Raw genomic sequence first — 20989 nt, forward strand, 5'->3', positions numbered from 1 at the left:
AAAAATTTGTGGGGGCCTTTTTTTATAGTCCATGCGTTTATGCAAATTGCAAAAAATTTTAAACCACCTTGGAGTTATGCCTTGGCAACGGCAGTAGTGAGAGGGCTTCTCATTACAGTGAGAGATGAAAGAAATTCTCATGCCTACGTTTCATCGGCTCATCACCATCGCTTTTCCAGCGATGGAATGAAAGTGTGGGAAAGAGTGGAGCTGATACTGAGCGAGCTGGTAGAACTCTCCACACGACTGAGAAGCCGTGAGATGGGAGTGAGTATAAGCCAGTGCTCTGTGCAAATGGAACTTTGCAGAACAAATGTGCTAAAAAGAAGGTAATGAGTGCATTTTTGATGTTGTACGAATAACAAAGCTTTTTATTTTAAGTTTGATAAGATTGTACGGCCATATGAAATTGTAGGGATAAACTTTTTTTTAAATATGTAAAATCGTTCAAAAAAAGTTGTTTATTGTCTATTTGTTGTTTCTGTTGGGTGAAATAAAAAAAAAACACACACACAAGATTCCGATGAGATAGAGCCTCTCTCTCACTGTTTCGCACCGCCTCTCGCACAATCTCACACGCAAAGGTTTCGGGTAGATGCACGAGAGCCGGCCGTCGCTTTACTCTCGCAACACTCGAAGCGAACGGACGTGCCCGCTGCGTGTGTTGCGTGTCGGCGCGTCTGAACCAAAAGATTTGGTTTTTTGGGTGTTCGGTTTCTACGTAACGCAAACGTGACAACGTTCAATTACAAGCTGACAAAAAGTAATTAAAAAAAAATATATCTACGATTTCATTTCGCTCATGAAACACAAGCGCACTATTTCGGGGGGGCCGCGTTAGTGAATTACTCGACAAACGAAGTGTTTGTGTCTAATATCTCCCCGTGAGACAGCAGCAGCAAGAACGTTTCCGTAAAGCGAACGGGTAAGCGGAGCGAAGCAGTGATGGTGGTGTGTTGAAAGGGGTGTGAAGGTGCAGGAGGAAGGTGGGACATTAGGCATTATAGAGGAAAAACAAGATCTCACTGTACCCACCCGCACGCCGTACGAACTGTTTGTGTCTGTGTGTGTGCGTGCGTGCGTGCGTGTGTAACGTCATTTAACATAGAGCCACGAGAGAGGAAAACAAGTGAGAATAGGGAAAGTGAGAGTGAGCAAGAGAGAACGAAACCGAAGGCAGCAGACGACGAAATCAAACTGTGCGTTGGTGTGAGCGAGAGCGGGAAGGTGTGTAATAAAAGCATTATGTTGAACGCGCATAAATGCATATGTGAAGTGGAAGGGGCAGGGGTGGGGAAGGCGGATATGGTGTGCAGTTTTTCTCCTTCCTCCGCTGCTCTGTTGTTGCTGCTGCTCAATGCAATTTGTTCTTCATAGTTGTTTTTGTTTTTTTTTTGCTTCACAATGAGGAAGAAAAGAAGGATGGCATCCTGATTAATGAAGTGAAGTGTGATTATAGTGTCTGGTGGTAGTGGTGGTGGGGGAATCAATGGAAAAAAAAACTATAGGGTGTTTCTTCTTGCTAATTTACCTAATTTCAATAGGCCGTTTGTGTTTCAGTTGTTCTCTTGAGATTGGCGACAAGTTTTATCGTCGCTTTGAATATGCTACTTTGATGAGACATGAGACAGGTCTCCGCCTTGGTGACGTGTGAGCAAAAACTCTCGTCGCTCGTTCTCGCTCACTCTGCCTTGTGCACTTTACAGGAAGAGACAGAAAGGGTGGTGGGGGGATAAAGCGATAATCTCGCGATAAAGCAATTTAAGTGTGAATTATTTCCGACAACAGTTTTGTGTTTGCTCTGTGTGTGCGCTCGCGCGCGTGTTTGTGTGTGTGTGTTTGTGTAGTTGAATGGTTGTGTCGTCGGTCGTCGCCGAATAAATGAAACACACCGTTTTCTTTTGTTTGCTGTCGGGTGTGTGTTCGAATGGCTTTTGAAGACACTTTTTGTCCAATCGAGTGTGTGTGTGTGTGAGAGAGAATGAGCAATAAACGATTGCACATACATTGTGTATGCGTGCTCTGCTCCCCTTTGATCGATCCCTCCTCGAATCGGTCGTTTGTCCGCTGCTTAAATATTCATTTTCATCCATGCAAACACACACACACACACCTAGACGCACTCACACAAACACACGCACTAATACGAGCGCAAGCATACCATTGCTCGTGTCGCTCTCTAGGTAAAGGCGTATTATTTTTTTTGGTTTGTTGCCTCGGTAACGTCGAAATAGCAAAACAACGCACTAATTTTCAGTTGAAAACTATCATCAGTCGGTGTGGCACTGGGTTTAATTAACGGTGTGATTGTGTTAATCGAAAAATGCGAATAGAATCTAGGCAAATAGTGTAGAAGTGAACAAATAAATTAAGGAGGAACAATAAGTACTTGAATTTAACAGTGTACCAGTATTTACGAGCTATTTTCATGCGCAATGGGAATAGCAGAATCGAATGTATTTATTTTTCATGAATTATTTTTAATTCCGTTTTTCTTCTACTTCTTCTTTTCTTCTTCTGCTCAGAACCTTTCATCCTACCATCGCGTGTGACGTGTGCTGTTTACTATTGTGACAAGCGAATATTATTACTCTCACAGGAGGAAAAATAAAAAAAAATACGCTTTTTTGGTGAAATAGAATCGAGCCGTAACATCGTAATATTTGCGTAGCTATATCTTTCTCCCATCTCCTGGAGCGGAATGGAATACGGCTAGTGTTAAATAATAGTTCTCGCCGTGTGTGCGTGTGTGTCTGTGCGAGAGTGTGTGTATATGCATGACGGCAAAGGTGTGTGCAGTGCGAATTGTGGAAAAGCTAATGAGATAAATCGGCCGAAAGTATGTTCAATCAAGCAATCGTTTAAATATCTCATTTGTGAGTGTCGCCGCCCTCTGTTTGCTAATGAGAATTCGGTTCTCTCCCGTCTCATGCCGTCTCGTGGGATTGTGGAAGCATTGAAGTAGGAGAAGAAGAAGGAGCTACTCTAACTCCTGAAGGGGCAGGCAGAAGGTGGTGATGGTGGCTGGTACCCGCATTTACAAAGCGCGAGTGCATTATTGCATTTCCCATCCAAAATAGTCGTGCCGAAGGTGAGAACCCCATCTCACACACCGCTCTCCCCCTCTCACCGTGCAACCGGCTGTCAGATAATTGACAGATTCCTACGAATGTGTATGTTGTTGTTGCTTGGGTAACCGGATCCAACCAAAAAAAAAACGAATCGAGTAGTCGCATTTTAAACACGATAAAATTAAGCAAAGCAACCTCCCGAAAAAAAAAGCCCACGAATCTTTCCGGCTGGCCGCGCTCTTGGCCCCCCTTCCAGCGGGCCCTTTCCGCCCTTGTGTGCGCACGTAATAAAAGCCGGTTTTTTTGTGTTGCGTCCCCAAAAGGAGAAACTCGTCGCGCTCCCCGAGCATCATCACACACGCGGTTCGGTCGGTCAGCTAATTCGCTCACCATTCTCCGTTCGGGCGAGTTATTCGCGCGAGAGTGCGGTCTCGTTCTCGGCCCATTCTCTCTCTCTCTCTATCCCTCTCGCGCGCGTTCACGGTTGCCCCCGCGAGACGACGAATTACAGCGTTCGTTTAAGGTTTTTTTTTTAATCTTTGGTTGTTGTTTTTTTTTTGCCATTGTTGTTTCCTGCCAATGAATTTGCTTTCCGAAGCAAAAGGTGCAAAGACTAAGCGCGCGGAGTAGAGGTAAATCGCTGTGTCCGTTAAGAAAAAAAATAGCTGCCAAACGGAGCAGCGCCAGCCACCGCCGAGCCAACGACCAGCAGCGGCAGCAGGCAACTTCGTTCGCTCAGGTGGAACTAACATCATCAATATTGAAACACGGTGAACGCAATATCCGATAGCACAGCGCAATAGCAGCAACATCGGGAAGCAATTCCGCACAGCAGCATCATCATACTACGGCTCGATTATGGAGATCAAGGTGAGTTGTTTAAATGACAGCTTTGACATTTTTAAGGGCTCGCAGGAGAAAGAGAATCTGCGTTGGGAGTGGTGGTGGGAGATTTACATTAACGCACAGCGAAAGTGATAAGAGAGGGGCCGAGGGAGGAGTAGCGTTTTCCACGGAAGGGGTAATTTTCCGGGAAATGTGCAAAATAAACACTTGGCTTGGCAAAAAGTTTATCCTCTCCGGTGGCGCGGCGCTCCCGTGTTATGGTGGGGCATTATCGGTGAAGTTCGTTTTCGGTGGAAAACGTAATTATTAAATTAAATAAATTTTCCGTTTTTGTGGAATTATAACTTGGATATCTTTTTCCTTCCATTTTATTAAGCCTTAGAGCATTCTTTTTGTCAATTAAAATTGTTGGTTGTGATTGTAAAAGAAGTATTGATTTGTTTGTAAAACATATTTCTAGAAAATCCTTTGACCTGCTCTGATAATAGCTTCAGTAAAGGCAAACAGCCCGTCTCGCTTCCAAAAACTGCATAACGAGTGTTCAGCGGAAAAACAATCAATCCAATTGGCATACTTCACAAGAACGCACACACTGCACAGCCCATTGAACGTCCCCATCTTCTTCCCGGAATGTAAACCTCCAACTCGTTCATGCGAATTGTTTCGCAACCAGCGAATGCAGCGTGAATGCAGCTGGCTTGTTGCAGCTGCATTGATTTACCTCGCTACCCCGGGGGGTTCGGAAAGTCATATAGCATAATCTGCGGCGAACGAGCAGGACGCCCGAGAAAAACAAAGCGCGACAAACAGCAGCGCAGCTTCGGGAAGATAATTTCATGTTAATTTCCTTCCCACTGTGTGTGTGTGTGTGTTAACCTGCTCTGTTCCTGCCGTTGAGCGGTGTAACCCTTCGCACACAATCGCCCTCGGGGGGTGCACGGGTTTCGGCAGATAACGGGCTCGGGCTCTAATGTGTTTGCCCCGACAGGGCGTTATCAAAACTTTGTTGTGCGCTGTTCTGTGTGTGTTGAAGTGGCGCTATTTTCTTCTTCGTCTGTTGCACTTCTTGTGTATTGTAAGCATTCACAGTGTGTGAGATGTCTATCACGCTTTTGTTCAGCTGTGTTTTTTTTTCTTTCTTCTGCTTAACTCTATTTTCTTATCAACTTGTCGATTGCGGGTCGGTCATTGAAAGTTGAAGTTTCTGTACAGGCCGCTTGTTTGTGGAAGAAGCAAATACGAGTGCAGGTGCGGGAAGAAAATCTCACCCCAAAAAAAGTTTCAAAACAGCTGAAATGCTTCTTAGAAGGAGCTGTGTTGTATAAGCTCTGTTATAGAATGAGCCCGAACGTTCGACCCGGTTTATGACGAAATAAAAATAGCAAATTGGAAAATGCCTACCTTATTATTAGGACCCCCACTCGTTCGCCTAATGCCTTTCGTGTCTGTTTTTGTGGGGTGTGTATGGCTCGTAAAAAAGGTAATTTTAATTTCCAGGCTCAAAGACCCTCCCGCTCAAATATACACTTCACGATGATAATGATTTGACCAGATCCAAACCAATAATATACCAGGGTTTTACAATCCATCTTCCACCAATAGCATTAGCTGCTGCGGTGGTATCAGTATGAATGATTTATGCGTCGAGAATTTTTGTTATGTTTTACTATTGCTAAAACGTCACGCCATAAATAAGTCTTTCGTGTAGGCCAAATGCTTGATGGGATGGATAGTTTGATTAAAAGAAAACACAACCAGTGTACGGGGTTTTTTGGTTTGTCCATGACAAACAGGTTCTTTCTTTTTCTGTTGGAAGAAGGTCTGCAAAGTGTGTTTACGGATTTCACATCCCGACAAAACTATATTTGAGAACTCCACTTTGCGGTACAATTTTAATGGCTCCAAATGTTTCGAACTTTCTTGAGCACTTTTTTGTTGGCTATGGAATGCATCGTAAATCATAAAATGACGTCACACTTGTACATCCCGGGAAGAGCCCAAAACTTTTGCTGTTGTTCGTTCGCGTCATTGACGAGTCCGACTGACTGATTGTTGCTCAGAAAACCACTCAAATCCGGCTAACAGATATGCTCCTTTTTGTCCTTTTCTCCTTCCATGTGGAAATTAGAGTTTAAATTCGCACATTGCATGTGTGTTGCGCGGTTTCGATGCCATTTTATTACCGTGCCCGAAACCCGTTCAAAATCGTGTGAGATGATGTGGCCCTGCTTGCCTGCCTGTCTGCCTGGTACCGCTTCTTGTGATCCCTCGCTCACTGCTCAAGTTGTTATTCGACTCCGTGTTTTTTCACATTCGGTCGTAAAATCTTTCTCTCTCTCCGTCTTCTGTGTGGATGGATAGAAGATTCTTGCTCCTCTTCCGGAGGGTGTCCAGAGTTATGACTGGATCCCCAAGTAGAGAACATAATGGATGCATGCACCACCGTCCGTCATCGACGATTGCGGAAAATAACGCAAAACTTGACGAGCAGCAGTGTGTTCTTGTTTCGTTTTCTTCGTGTTTGTGCGCATGTTGTTAGATGTTGGTGGCCTCGAATAGTTAGTCACATGTGGCTTAACGTGGTCGTCTTTTGTCACGGTTTAATATGTGTGTGTGTGTGTGAGCGTGTTGTCGCTTTATTGCTGGCAATCCAAGGGGGTGCGCTTTTTTGTACTTTGGTCTATGGGAGTACTTGCTTTTTTCCTGCTCCAACAAGAGGATTAGGTGTCATAGAGCGCAATAGTTTCGTAAGTTAAGTATGTACAGTTATGGTAAAAGTTGAAGATTCTTGAATGTTCTTAATATCCCGCAAGTTTGAATTGAGCTACAACTTTAACTGTTGTCAGCACTTTTTTCTGCAACTCACTGATCCGATGTTCCTTTTTTAGTAAAACCCAGTTTGTAAAGTGTTGTGATTTTATTGGAAGGGTAGCGTTGATGCTTCTTGCCATCAAAGTGCATGAGTCTTTATGAGGTGCAATTTTAGGAAGATGCATAACACCGTGTGCACACTGTTATCTGTAACTAATGAAACATGAAGCTCGTCAATCCAGCGTTATTACCGTAATACATGCTCATAAAAGGCAAACCTCTACACCCCACAGTCCCCTTGGCTGCCATAAATCCAGTGTCCGTGACATCTCTTCCGTCCCATCGCCGCAGCGAACAGGGACAGTAAATTTGCGCTGAGAAAAAATAAGCGAAGGAAACTATTTTTAACTCCTCACACTCAACTCTCTCTCTCTCTTGGTGCATTTTGTGGAGTAGTAAAATCGATACCGTGCCTTCCCTTTGGCTTTGGCTCCATCGATATCCGTCAAACCCATGGCCAGTAATGGTCAGAGCTGGTGGACAAATGAATGATACTCCTGGGCTGGTCCAAATGGTGTGCTTTATCATGTGCCTGCTTTCTATACCCTTTTTTGTATGAGTTATTGCTGCATGAGGAAAGCTGCATTCGCTACAATAAAAGGATATACGTTGGAACTAATTTACATTTTACAGCAGTTTGAAAGCAAAGCCATTTACTAAAAGCAATTGCAATTTGTTTTAATCTTAGTTTTGAAAGTTATTTGAAAGCGGGCGACCAACTGTACCAAAACGGACTAGAATAATCCATCGATTGTTGTGGAATAAATGTTAAGAACATCAATGTTTCCTTGTAGGGAGCAACGCTAGCTCTTCTGGTAGAAATAGGTCACTTTCGAGAGGCTCATTTAAACAATGTTCTCGAAACACGGGGCTAATCGTGGATTTAATCACCCTTAGCGTTTCGATACTGTACATTACGTATGCTGCGAGCATTCCTGCGATCGATGTATTTTGCTCGGGAGAAAGGTATTTAATTTTCATGTTTCCGGAGGTTGACCACAGGTTCGGTACACAAGGGAAAGCACACACATTAAACTGCAAAACCACTCATACCAACAGGTGGATGTGTTGTGGGATGAGGTTGTGTTAGAGCGAAAAAAAAACACATTCCACATTTATTTTTCCACGAATCACGCTTCTATGTTCTGCTGTTCGTTCGCTCTTGTGACTGGAATGCATTGCTACATTATTAGAAATGAAAACAGTTTGGTTAGAATTGATGCAATCCGCTCGGCTCTGGATGCTGATTAAAAGCATTTCGACACAACCACTCCCCTTTGCACATTGAAGTGACATTCGTTTGCTGCATCATCATCGCGTTTGCATTTTGCTGTCTGCGCTAATTGGTGCAACTGATTACACGTGTCAGAATCAGATGAGATATTATTTGCCCAAATCCATACCAATCCTACGATCAGAAAGGAATGGATGAGGGGAAGGGTAGCTTTTTGATTCGGTCGAAAATCAATGAAAAAAAGGGTGGTTGATTTTTCCCGAAAGTTTATCACACACAGGCACTAGATCGCAATCGCGGGGTTCTGCGGGGATGGGCTTTTAATTAGTCGTGAAAAAGGCGGGCTGTTTGATGTAGCATCGTTTCCTGGAATGTAAGCTGTGTGATCTGTTGTTGAATCTGAATGCAATGGTTGGAAAATTCGTTGTAAAGTGATGTGACTCATCGGTTGTTTCATGTATCATGAAAATAAACACAGAATGCAAATAAATATAATATTTCATAGAACGCACAATTCCGTTTCTACTGGTTTAGAATAAAGATACAAATGTACATGCGTATTAAACAATATTAACATGCTTTTGTAAGTTTTCCAGCGATGGAAAATGTAATTCCAAATTCTATTAAAAACCCATCCAGTATGTTTCAACGATTTGCGGCGTCATAAAACGTGGAGAGAATGTGTGTCAATCGATATTTATATCGTTTTCCGGGAAGGTAGCTTCGTTCAACTTCAATATGAAATGTGTGGTAGTAATTGTTATTTCGTTCTTAGCTCTCGATGTGAACATCAATCTTTTGTTGGGGTGTTTTATCTGCATGTGCTTCAGAGAAATTCCTGGAAAGATTCAATCTTGATAAGAATCGAACTGGCGACGGGTCGTGTAATATCCATGCTTCTACGCATTGCACTATTGGCTGAACCATGGTGATGCATCGTTACAATTCAATACGGTTAAAGGCTGAAGCTTTAGCTTATGATTTCGTTTAGACCTTTCACACTTTCCAATAGTAATACTGTAAGATCCGTTTTTTTTCGTACAATTCTTGTAAACCTTATCTCGCCTGCTGGAATGAGCCAACATTCCGCTGGATTGAATCTCGGTTTTTGCCCGTCTGCCGGTGCTTCTCAGCTCTTTTATCGTTTTCTTCCTATCGATGTGTACGACTCACGAGAACGACGTTTGATTGCAATTGAATTCAATATCGTCTGTGAAGGTTGCTGCGCAGCCGATGCATTGACTGCTTGCTGGGACATCCCAACCGTTTCAGAATCAGAAAAGAGCAGGCACAAAAACAACAACAACAACAACAACGGCTCTTCGTTTACCCCTTGTCCGTTTTCTAATCGGCACGACGATGGACGACGAATGGTGCGCCGAGTGTTTGGTCATGGTGGCGTACAAAAATCGGTGTGAAAATTGTGGACAAAAAGGGAAGCGGTCTGTAAGGGACGCATGAGGGTAAGGAAGCAAGAAGAGGAAGGTTCTGTGGAGAAAAAAAGTATGAGAAAGGGAAAATAGAGAGAACCTTTTCGATTGAACGCAGCAGAAGGCCCGTATGCTGTGTGCGAGTGTGCCTTAATTGGTAATTGAATTCTTTCCATTTTTTCCCGGTCATATTCCAGGGTACCAGGCTTTATGATGTCGTGAATTAACTTTTAAGATCAACTTTTTGAGACGGTTGTGAAATGAGATTTAAAAATAGTTCCTCTTACTTATAGCATATGCTATTTTGGGGTGGAAAATTACGCTCGAGACGTTTCGTTGGCGAAAAATAATACGCACTGGAACTATTTCCATATCATTACACAATAAAGGTTAAAAAAAGAATAATTTCTTAGTCGCATTATCTTATCCTAAAGCCCTTAGCAATGACGTCTTGTCGTCGCTACGTAAAATGCAACTCCATTCGTGCCGCGAGCACTTACACACACACACACACACGTACTCGTTGTTTATCATCACTTTCTCTCTGCGCCGTAAATAATAATCTTTTCACCCCCCCTTCACCACCCCGTTGTGGAAAAGAAGTGCCTTGAGGCACCTCGTTCTCGTTTAATCTCATTTTCCTCCTTCCCGGTTTGCCACTTTGCGCGCGTTTATACCGCCCACTTGTTTGCTTCAGTTGACAGGCGTTGTAGCGTTGTTTTTGGCCTGCCATTTCGAATGGAAAATCGATCCCCAAGTGAGTGGCGCGGGGCGGTTAGTTTCCGTTTGTGTATGAAAATGCGCATTTTCCTTGCTTCTTTTATTTGAGCGCTCCCTGCTCCTGCCCCAGCCGGAAATGCGTCTTTGTTTGGCAATTGAAAACTGTTTGGCGCAGCGGTTAATAATACGAAGCAAATAATCAAAACCATGAAAAGTGATGTCAAAGGCAACAAAGTCGCAGCTATAAAACATCTCGCTATTCCGTCATCAGCCGTGTTTGTGTGTGTGTGTGTGTGTGCGTGTGGCTGTGTGTGTGAGAGAGTATTAGAGGACAAAAACGTATGTTTGAGCGTTCTCCGCTCGAATGACGAATGACGTGTACCTCCTCCATTCTATTGCTGCTGCTGCTGCTGCTGCTGGCGATGGATGGTGGTAATTGTGGCGGAGTGTGTTTCACAATCTGGCGAGGTCAGGCGGAGAAGTACATTCTCATAAATTGATGCTGGTGCGGGCAAGAGGAGAGACCGTCCAATTTGATGATTGCCCACACTGACACCGATGGCCGGATGATGGCCGAGGGTGGTTGATGTTTTAAGGTGCTACCAGAGACACCCCATATTGCAATGAAAAGATTTCTCTCTCGCCAGATTTCAATTCAGCTCCGGGTTTAGCTCTCGAGACGACGGCCCACCGGATAGCTCTCCAATTGAACGCGGAGTTCCGTTGTGAACAACGGCTTTGATGGGCTTTTTGCTGAGAGAAAGAAGGTCACACACACTAAATCGTTAGCTAAAACGGCAAATCCACTCCCAAGTGGGACCACTGGCGGTCACGGGATGATGATATCGATGGTCGAAATTGCAACGTGTCATTTTAATCGCAACAGTTCAAGGGTTTTTGTTGCTGCTCTTGGACAAGAGTGATGTTTAGAACACACAAACGATTGGGCAAATTTGTTTCTTCTCTAAACCCGCGCTCTTTGTTGAGGGGAAGAAGGGAATCAAAACGGAAACGACACACCATACGCCAAACATACTTTGTAGCAATGAATGCGCATATTTGATTTGCAGAGTCATGAAACGATTGCGTGATATATACACATGCTCTGTTGTGTTTGGAGCGCGCGCGGGGCATCGCATGTGCTTCAGTTCCCACTGCATGCATTAAAGAGGAACAGAGCGTAATGCTTCTTTCATAATATACCATAGCGTGGCGAAGAATGAAGGTTAGCGCTCCTTTCCTATAAAGCAGGAACGATTAGGGTGAATTCGGAAAATGATTGTTTTATGATTCTTTTTGGACAAATATTTTGCCCAATTTCTTGCATTCTTTGCAGAAGTAACAGCGACACGATGATGTGTCCCTGCTGCTGTGCCTTCCCATTGAGCGGTTTTAATGCCGCTTAAAGCTACAAAACAAAGGCCCCCAGACCCGGCTGGCAATGCCAACGAAGGGTCATTTCCAAAACGTTCCCTAAAGAAGGATAGATGACGCTCCCATGCGGCCGTCAAGGGAAGTAATTGGTGCGACAAGGACACAGAACCGGTCCAGGATCTGCTCTCCTTCTCTCTCTCTCTCTCTATCCTGCCCGGTGGAAAAGGGACAGCAGCAGCGGGAAAAGTTTTGCTTCTGCGCTCGCTTTTTCTTTTGTGCTACTACCAGCAGCAGCAGCCCGGTTCCGGTGGTATTTTGAAATGCGCTTCGTGCCTCTGCTTCTCTTCTCCCCCTTGTCGGTGTATGTGTCGGTATGTTCGGTAGTCAGCCCTGGTGCCGGGCCTGCCGATAACTTCCGGCAGGCGACAGCAGTTGGTTCGTTCGGGGTTTTGTTGCGCTCGCAAATAAAGATCCGCTCTCCCTCTTTCGCTCGTTTGTGGGAATGGGAAAGGAAAACAACGCCCGAGAGCAGCAGCAGCAGCACGAGTTTGGATACATTTTTCCACTTTTGGAAAGATTTCCCTCACACATTTTCCCGAAGTGAGCGAGAGCGAGAAAGGGAGAGAGAGATAGAAAGAGAGAGAAAAGAAGCGAGAGAGCATGCTCGCATTTTCCGATGTTGCGACAATCGCGAACACTCGATACCGTGCCGTGGTTTTTCCTGAACGAAACTAATTCCCGTACATCCCTTGCACAACAAAACAAAAGCGAGCGCATGGAAAGCTTCGATTCTCCCACACTCATGTTTTAGTCAAAGTCGGTTCTTCTGTTCCAAAGCAATGCCGCTCTACTCTACGACTAACGGGCGCGCACACATCCAATGGGGGGATTGTGTGTGACAAAGTGGAAGGAACCTGCGGCCGACCCGGGTTTTTACACGCGATATCGCCGCTACTACTCGTGGAGGAAGGGGAGGAAGGGGGGCAATTCATCTCCACTCCCCAAGGTGGCGGAAAGTGAATCCTTAAACGGAGCCGAGCGAACTCGGCAGGAAAAAGAAATCAATAATGCAAACATTAAAGAGCTCATACGCGCTCGCTCGCTTGTTGAAAGGAATATATTTTAGGGGGATTTCGTTTTTTTTCCTTCTGCACCTTTTTCAATGGGAAATAAAAGTCACACAAGAGAGGAGAGAGATAGAGAGTGAAAATAAAAAAAATAAAAATATTAAGTGCGCAAAGCATGTATGCCTGTGCGATAGTTATTTAAATGGCTGCCGCCGTCAGCTCAAGAAGTAGGTTGTTTAATGGATTTACTAACCACACAACATCATACAACAGCTACTGCTGGATTGAGAATTGCTGCAGAAAATTCACACCGAGCGATGAAGAGGAAGTGGCTTTTGATCCTTTTCTGATGCAGCTGTGCAAAAAGGAATTGCAAAAGGAAGAGAATGTAAAGCTCTGGCACAAAACGGCATTAGAGATGAGGGTTTGTCGTTTTTGGTCGTGAAAAAAACACGCTATTCCTATGATTTATTTAATTGAAACGGTCAACATTCGAAAAACACATCATGTTTAGCAGTTAAGCGGTAGCGTGTGTTGACTAATTGGGTTGGGTTGGGCCCAATTTTGAGCAAGGAATTATAAATTTCACGGCTCCGTGAGCACCGACAGCCGAGCGAAAGAGAGTGGCACTTAATTTATGAAATTGCTCTAAGGCTTCTAAGCTTTTTGCGTGTTTTATTCTGTTGTGGGGTTTGGAGTTGTTGAGGGAGACGTTTAACATTCTGTAGGAGTTTTGTAAGATATTGTAAAACAATATTGATGTCATTAAAGATATAAACGACACGAGAATGCATCGAATGACGTCATAACGGCGTGTGGTACTTGACATCACAAAACCAGTCTGCATATTGGGTATTTAGAATTAAGTGTAATAAAACCAAGTAAACTACGACAACAAATCCACTTTGCAGGCTTCTACTAGTCTATTTTGACGCATAAAATTAGTTATGAAGTTATGAGCAACTATTCCGATTTGGTGATTTCATGTGGCACGGTAATTTAACATTTATATGTAGAGAACATCTGCCACCGGAGCTCGTTCGCGTTCCGAAAGCTGATAAAACCTATCACACAATACACAGCAATCAAACCACCACCACCACCACCCACAAAACAAATATATAAAGTATGCAAAAGGCACAAAATAGCGCACCGGTAAAATGGTACAAAGGCACTCTCATACATAAATCCATATCTCTCGCTCTCTGTGTTGCTGTGTGGGGCGGGCAGGAGGGGTGAGGGGCGCTATGCTGCCGAGTGCTTGCCACTTTCCATGGCGTGTTGCGGAGGGCAGGGAGGAGTCAGGAACGCGCTGCTCTGTGTGGTAAGGTGCGCAGAACTTGAACGGATGCTCTATTTTTTCCTCCTTGCCATTCCTCCCGCTCCTAAATGGTGGTATGTGTGTGTGTGGGTGTTTGCTTTTGTATTCCCCGTGCCCTTTTGCATGGCGCACTCCCCTTACAGCCCACCGTTTGTTTGGGGGTCTCTCCGTTGTTTCGAATTTTCTAGTTTACTGTTTTTTTTTCTTTCTGCAACCTCTTATTTGTTGCGCTTACTTGCTTCGCGGGGTGGGAAGGTGGTGCTGCTGCTAAATGATAAACGGGAAAAGTTTTGCAAAACCATCGTTTTCGAAAAATGGTTCCAAACGCGCGCGCAAGCGAGTGAACCCCGCTCCGTTCTGTCGGGCGAAGAAAACTTGGCTGCTTTTTTTATCTACTGTTTTCCTATTCCCCCTTCGTTCCCGGGAACAACGAGCCGTGCATATCCTTTTGCGGCCGAAGGTTCATTCAGCCGGTTTTAAGCGCTTCTAGGTTTTGTGTGCGCTCTCTCTCTCTCTCGCTCTCTTTCTTCCGCACGCTATTTTAATGTTGGTCAAAGCATAAAACGCCACCAAACGACATAAAGGCGCGGCGCTTGTGCCTTCGGGCAGTACGGCGCAAGTACTTGGCTTCCTCCCCGCATGGGGGGGGGGGGGGGGGAAGCCGGACGGCAGGGAGCAAGGGAGGGAAGCCCATAACGAAACCCTTGTGGGGTGCTCGGGTGATAAAAGTTTTTTCGAAAATTGCTTTAATATTTTAATACAATCGATTTGTATGGACGAGCTATTTATTTCCCACTTTTGGCCTCTCGGCTGTTCTTGGCAAGGGTTTTTAAGGGGGTTTTCTTTACGTTGTGACATCGCACTGTTGATGGCGCAGTCTTTGCTTTTGTCCGGTTTGATGCATTGTACAAAGGAATGGCAAATGTATGTTTTCCTATAATAGTTATAGTTTTGAAGAGTAAATAAGATAATAATCGATATTTTATTCAAAAAATTATCAATAATTCAAAATAGTGTACTTAAAGTATTTTTTTGTATTTACGCAGATTTTGCTTTTCACAAAACTGTCACAAGTATTTAACCACATTCTTTCGTGAATAATCAGCTTCCTTCCGCTACACAAATGACGATACACATTTGAAGGAAGTCGCTCACCAACACACACAAAAAGGGCAACAGCGCGGGTCTTCCTGTCCTAGTTTTCCTGTCAAAAAGGGGAAAAATCGTTCCCGGTTACGGGTTCGATTTTGCGGGCCGCAATTGAAAATGGGGGGAAATTGGTTAAACTTTTTGACATTGATTTGAGATTGTAAAAATGCGGCGATGCGCGTTAAGGTGTCGTAAAAAGTGTGTGTGTGTTGCAGGGCAATTGGGAGCATTAACAAACTTATTACCCATCGCCTTACAATCCTTGACAAATGTGATGAAGATTGGACGGAGTTTGTGAATTTTTGAAACCTAGACAAACTTTTATACTAGATTTGTCTCCAGAAAAGTCTTTTCGAAGTGTTTAAACTTTTGTGAAGCGTGCAACAGTCGCGACAAACCTCTAGCAGAGCACACATACGCTTTAGTGCCTTCGGTGCCTTTTTTGGCACACATACACACGCATGCACACGCGCACAAACACATAGACACGTCTACGTAGCACACACACAAACACAAAGAAACAAAAATACATCATTGTGTCGCTCCAGTGAGGCTCTGGATTTGACGTAAAATGATATCGATTTTTCCGCTTTTTCACATTGCTGTGAAACTTTTACCATCGTTGTCGTCGTCGCTGTGCTTCTTCAGGCTGCTGCTGCTGCTGCTGCTGCTATGTCTCAACAGCCGAATCGAATAGTACGGTACAGTTCGACTAGAGTCGGTTCGACTTTAGTGTGTTTGTTGGTCGTTTGCTATTCCACAAGTCACTTGTGTTTCTTTGGGAGCGTGCGAGAGGACGGGTGGTGGTGGTGGTGGTAGGACTCGGTAGAGCCAGCATTGGTAGCTCTCTTAGCCATTTTAGCCTCCCATTCAGCCCGTCCCCGCCGCCCGGTATTTCGCATCCTGATTTTGCACATTTTCCAGCACACAATTTTCCATCTGATTTCCCATCCTTGTTTGTCAGGAGAGAGACTGTGCAGAGGATTCGTCAGGAGGAACAGGCCACACGGGTGGTGGGAGGGGGACGGTACGGTTGCGGTTCGGTTCCAGTCAACTTCTGATGAAGGTTTCAGGCAAAGTTTTGATCAACATTTGCTAAAGGTTACAGGATAGGAGTGTTTGTGTAATGTACCTAAAAATAAACGCAAAACACGCCAGTGGAAAAACGTTGCACAATAATTGGCTTCGGTTTTATTACGGCGCTGGGCTTGGTAGGCGTGTACAATTTGCTCTTTTTAATTAACTATTATTTAGTAAAATTAATATAAAAATAAAATAATATAATAAATAGCCAAAAACAGAGAACCATATTGCATACTTCCCACAATAAGTCATTAATTTAAAGCTTTTTCCTTTGCCATTCTCAGCTGTAGCAATCGCAAAAGAGTTATTTAATAAAATGAGCGATTAATAACCAGGTTTCGATTAGTGTGAAACAAATTATGAAAGTTCATTCAATAATAACTGGAAATGTGTTTATTCTGCCTCTGCCACAGCAAGCAAAAGAGAGACAGCGAAAGGAAGAAGGGCTTTGCCAATCCGGCTTGAACAAAGGGCTGTACAGGGGCCTGGGCATGTCCTGCAAAGGGCCAGTAGTAGGGGCAAGGGCGGAAGTTTTCCATTACCCCGTCGGTGAATATAAATTCCGATTATATTCTCGCTTTTGTGGACGAGCAGCGCGTGAGCGAGAGGCACATTTTCGGTTTTTGCGGCCGTGGCTGCCGTGTTACCCAGCCGTGTCGTCCATCCTCCGGCTTCTGCTCTCGTTTCGGGCTTGATGCGCCGCTATCTTGCTCACTCTGAAGACATTCAGCATAACCTAATCTCACACTCACCGTGTGTTTGGAAGCACACGGCCGAGGAGAGCCAGAAAGACGAGAGCGAGAGAGGTGGTGTGTGGACCATGATGCGAATTCATTTTCTCCTGCCCGTTGTTGTTTGTTCAGTTTTTCCACATCTCGTTAAACCTTGATTTTCCTTGCCGAGGAAGGAAGGAGGGCGAGCGATGGATTAAGGGGATGCTTTTTTGCCACCCCAAATTGCGCCCCAGCGCCCCTCGGGTCAGCGCGAGGCACTGCGTGAAGATGGAAGATGTGTTTGTTTGGTTGTTTTTTTTTTTTGGTGCGTGGCTCTCCTCTCTCTACCGTTGTCGCTTGGGTGGTGTGGTTATCGTTTTGCCTGAATCGGGAGTGGGTTTTTAGGGATAAAGCATATTTCCTCCTATTTGGTGGCTGTCCATTGCGGCGCGGAGGCCGGTTTAATGTTGAAGCCGGATTGAGAGTGAACTGCTTTTTTTTCTTCCTTTCTGTTGACGATATTCATTACCAATGATTTACGTTGCATGTGTCTTTTGGTAACGTTTTTTTGATGGATGAATACTCGCACTAGAACGTGCGGTAATGGTTGTTTGATCGTAAAGGCGTGAACGAGAAGCATATGTGTGTTATCCAATCAATTGCAATTGATATGGCATGAATCTGTGTGAACTTCACTTTGTTATTAAAATCCGCTTGTACGAACATGACTGTCGTTTTGTAGCACATTTTCTCGGTACTGGTCGATGGTCTTTTCTGGCAGAGTGCATAATTCCTGAGCTCTTTATTTGGAACTTGTAACACAACACATGAAGGCGAGTGAAGAGCGGCCATTTCTAACGAACAGCATTTGCAATTTGCAAGCGATTGAGTGCGCAACATGGGGAGGCTTTTCCGGCAAATAAAATCTATGCCGCCCTCCTGGTGGTACGTAGATAGCGAACGATAAGTTTCTTCATCTCGTCCAGAAGGTCCGTGTGCAGGGCAGCAAAAGTCGTCCCGCTCGTTCGGTCGGGTCCACACGCCAACGACACGATAGGTTTGAAGTAAAATAATGATATAAATACTGTGTACACTTAGCGATGGAATGGGGGAGAGGACTGGGAAAGAAAGGACCTGGGTGGGTAGGTTAGGCGTCTCTAGTAGGTGGTCACAATTGTGTCCGACCAGCAGCGAGGTGCATATGTGTTGCAGTTGAGCGTCGGACGAGCGAAACATTCTAAATATATGCAACGAACGAGAACCGTTCAAGTGCACACGAAAACCGGTCAGCGCGCAGGGTGGCCAGGCGCGGGAAAGGATCAGGGACAGGCTCGCCCTGACTGTTCCCCCGTCCCCGGGTTCCATCATAAACCGATTGCTCATTTGCTTTCATCCCGCTGCTCGTTAGGGGGGTTCCAAGGAAGGGAGGGACCATCACGCTCTCGTCTCGGTATCGATCCGAGCGGGATTTGGGCGTGTTGTGGGATAGCAAAAACGGGCCGGGGGGATGCGCGCTGCACATGCTGCTGCACTGCTTTTGTCACTCGGTACGCTAGTGCATAGTTTGCACCACTGGCTGTATGTGTGTGTGTGTGTGTCCACCGTGAGTGTACATGAGGCAGATGAGACAGCTTCTTCGCTGCGAGACGAAAAATGGGAAACGAAATCGGTCCGGTCGAATAACGCCGGATAAAGATTGGCCTCGGACTCGTGTCCACACACCAGGGCCGGTTCCAATGTCTCTTCGAGCTGAACAAAGTATTGGTGATGTCAGCATTATAAATTGTATCTGCAAAATGACACAGCATTATGGGCATGAGCATTAATGAGTGTTGTAAATTTGTTTTTCAGTGACATTTTAGAGATTTATAAGCTTTAGCCTTGCAACTTACAATTAACTAAGCATTGACTAATTGCATTTTGAAAACACAAAAAAAGCTTTCAGGTTTTTCAACAATTAATACATTTATTACTTTGATTATTTTCTAGTAATGAGTATAACCTTTATACGTAATTGGAAATTCTGCAGCGCAATCAGAAAATGAACTTGAAAATGATGTATATAATTGTTGTACACTGTTCTTTTCAAATATCTCTTTTCTGCTTATATCTTCTCTTGGGCATATATCTTTACTCTAAAGGGAGAATGTTGCGTTGGGTTTACTTGTAGCAACCATCAGGAGTTAACAAAATATAGCTCTTGTCGCTGTATCAATACTGAAAAGCGTATTTTGTTTTAATTTGTCAAAAAACGATATGAATGAAACAGAAATTAAGCTAAATGTTTCCTTAAATTCATCACTTATTTTCATGCTCACCGAAACGCCCCCGGACGTGGCTTAAAGGCAAATTGATTTTCAATGCAAATATAGCTGTGAAAGAAAATCCCCGCCCTAGCTCTGTCCCTCTGCTTGCCTGCGCCGTTGAAAACGTTCCGTCGAAGTACACAAGCAGATACATGTTATTTTATTTCTCTCGTGTTCGTGTTTTTTTCCGCCCTTACCACTCGCAGCGTTTGGCAGATTTATGCAAATATTATTATATAGCAGTTCGGTATGTTGTGCTATGGTTTTTTGCATCGCTTTTCATTCTTTTCTGTTTTGATTTTTTCTGTTAAATCTTTGTTGATTGATTGCGAAACGGAATGCTTATCGCCGGTGTAATTATGTGGGTGAGTGAGTGGTGATAGTAACATCTGTTAAATGTGAAAAGATTTTCATTTTGATTAAAGTTACATATAGCTTTTGATTGTGTAAAAATGTATTTTATCAACGTTTAATTCGTATAATCAACGGGGATGGCGTTATAGAAAATTGTCCAAAGCGTAGTCCATTTAATCGGGGTAAGCAAAAGATGAAAAGGAAATGTCACGCACAATGAAAAGCCTGCGCCGACAGCCGGGGCTTTCAGGTCGAAATCAATAATACCTTACCGAGTAAAAGCGTGTGGATGGGAAGAGCGAAAAGACCTGGTCGGGATTTGGGTGTGCGTTTTCCCTTCCCTTGGTATGGCAGGAAGCACGAAGAGGCAAGAAGGCACACACTGTTCTGAAGAAACACGGCAGCGGTAGAGAAACCATGACGATAAAGACGCAGACGTTCTGTGAAGGTAAAGCAGGGGCAGACACAGGGCAAGCACAAGACCCACCACGGGAGAGAAAGAGATATGCTATCCACTTCTCCGGGGTTTTGTCCGTGGGTTTTCATGTTTTTGTGGTGCATTGGCCATTGCCAAACCGGAAAACATGATGCGGAATGATGATGTCGAAGATGCACGCTGCGAAAGATCGCTTTTTAACTTATTTCTCCTATTGCTGCACCTCTCATCTCTCCGGTGCTTTGGTTTCCTTTCGGCATTCAGCAGCAGCCTCTCGGCACTGTAGCTTCTTGTGTTTGCTTCTGTGTGTACAGCAGGGATCTTCCCTTTTCCCGTCATCGTTTCATTTCTGTTGGCGTATGTTTTGTAGCGCATTGTTGCGTACCCGTCGTGTTGTGTGCTTTTACGGTAAATGTTGTACGTCTTTCAATGGTGGTGGCTTTAATTCATTCAATTTGGTGGAAACCGAAATTCCAGATAGCCCGGGATTGTGCTTGCTTTGTGCTTGCGCGAATGCGAAGAGAAGCAAGTGTGCACGTTTGTTGGTTGGGCCTCGAAGGTAATGTTATAATTTCACCACAATGAGTCATAAGCCAGAAGAGAAGGTACAAGTAATGGATGGGACAGGATTCAATTGAAATAAACAAAAGTGTAATAAATCATCGCAACGAATAGTGTGCCTTTTGCGCATGTTGCTTGTATTGGCTATTATCGTGGTGTAGATAGGAGCGGTCTCATGGCGCATTGTTTAAGCGTACGGTCTTCAGTAACACAGGTCGTCGGTTCGAATCTGATACGGGTGGACGTTTTTCTAAACAGATATATCTTAAACTCATCTGGTAGGTTTATATGGCTAAGTTAGTATAATTCCAGTGAATGGATTCAACTCATGTAGAATAATAAAGTTTATCATATTTACCAATTTTAACTATATTACAAAACAATCAGGTGAATTACTAAATGTAGTGTGAAACAGTAAAAGACTTTCATACAGTTTGTGATAATATTTATGAA

At 44.2% G+C, this 20989-nt stretch overlaps 1 protein-coding gene across 2 annotated transcripts in view; it reads left to right on the forward strand.

Moving 5' to 3' along the window:
* Positions 1–599: 599 nt before the first annotated feature.
* Positions 600–20989, forward strand: part of LOC120959269 (uncharacterized) — a 62360-nt gene continuing 41970 nt past the window's right edge. Inside the window, exons 1-2 of one of the 2 annotated variants that reach the window (XM_040382549.2) lie at positions 600–925; positions 2526–3941. In XM_040382549.2, coding sequence (XP_040238483.2) covers positions 3930–3941 — 12 coding nt within the window. In that variant the 5' untranslated portion in view covers positions 600–925; positions 2526–3929. The remainder of the gene's footprint in view (positions 926–2525; positions 3942–20989) is intronic. The other variant, XM_040382550.2, reaches the window with a different exon arrangement.

This window comes from Anopheles coluzzii, chromosome 3, assembly GCF_943734685.1.
Source record: "Anopheles coluzzii chromosome 3, AcolN3, whole genome shotgun sequence".
In the NCBI taxonomy this organism is placed as follows: Eukaryota; Metazoa; Arthropoda; class Insecta; order Diptera; family Culicidae; genus Anopheles; species Anopheles coluzzii.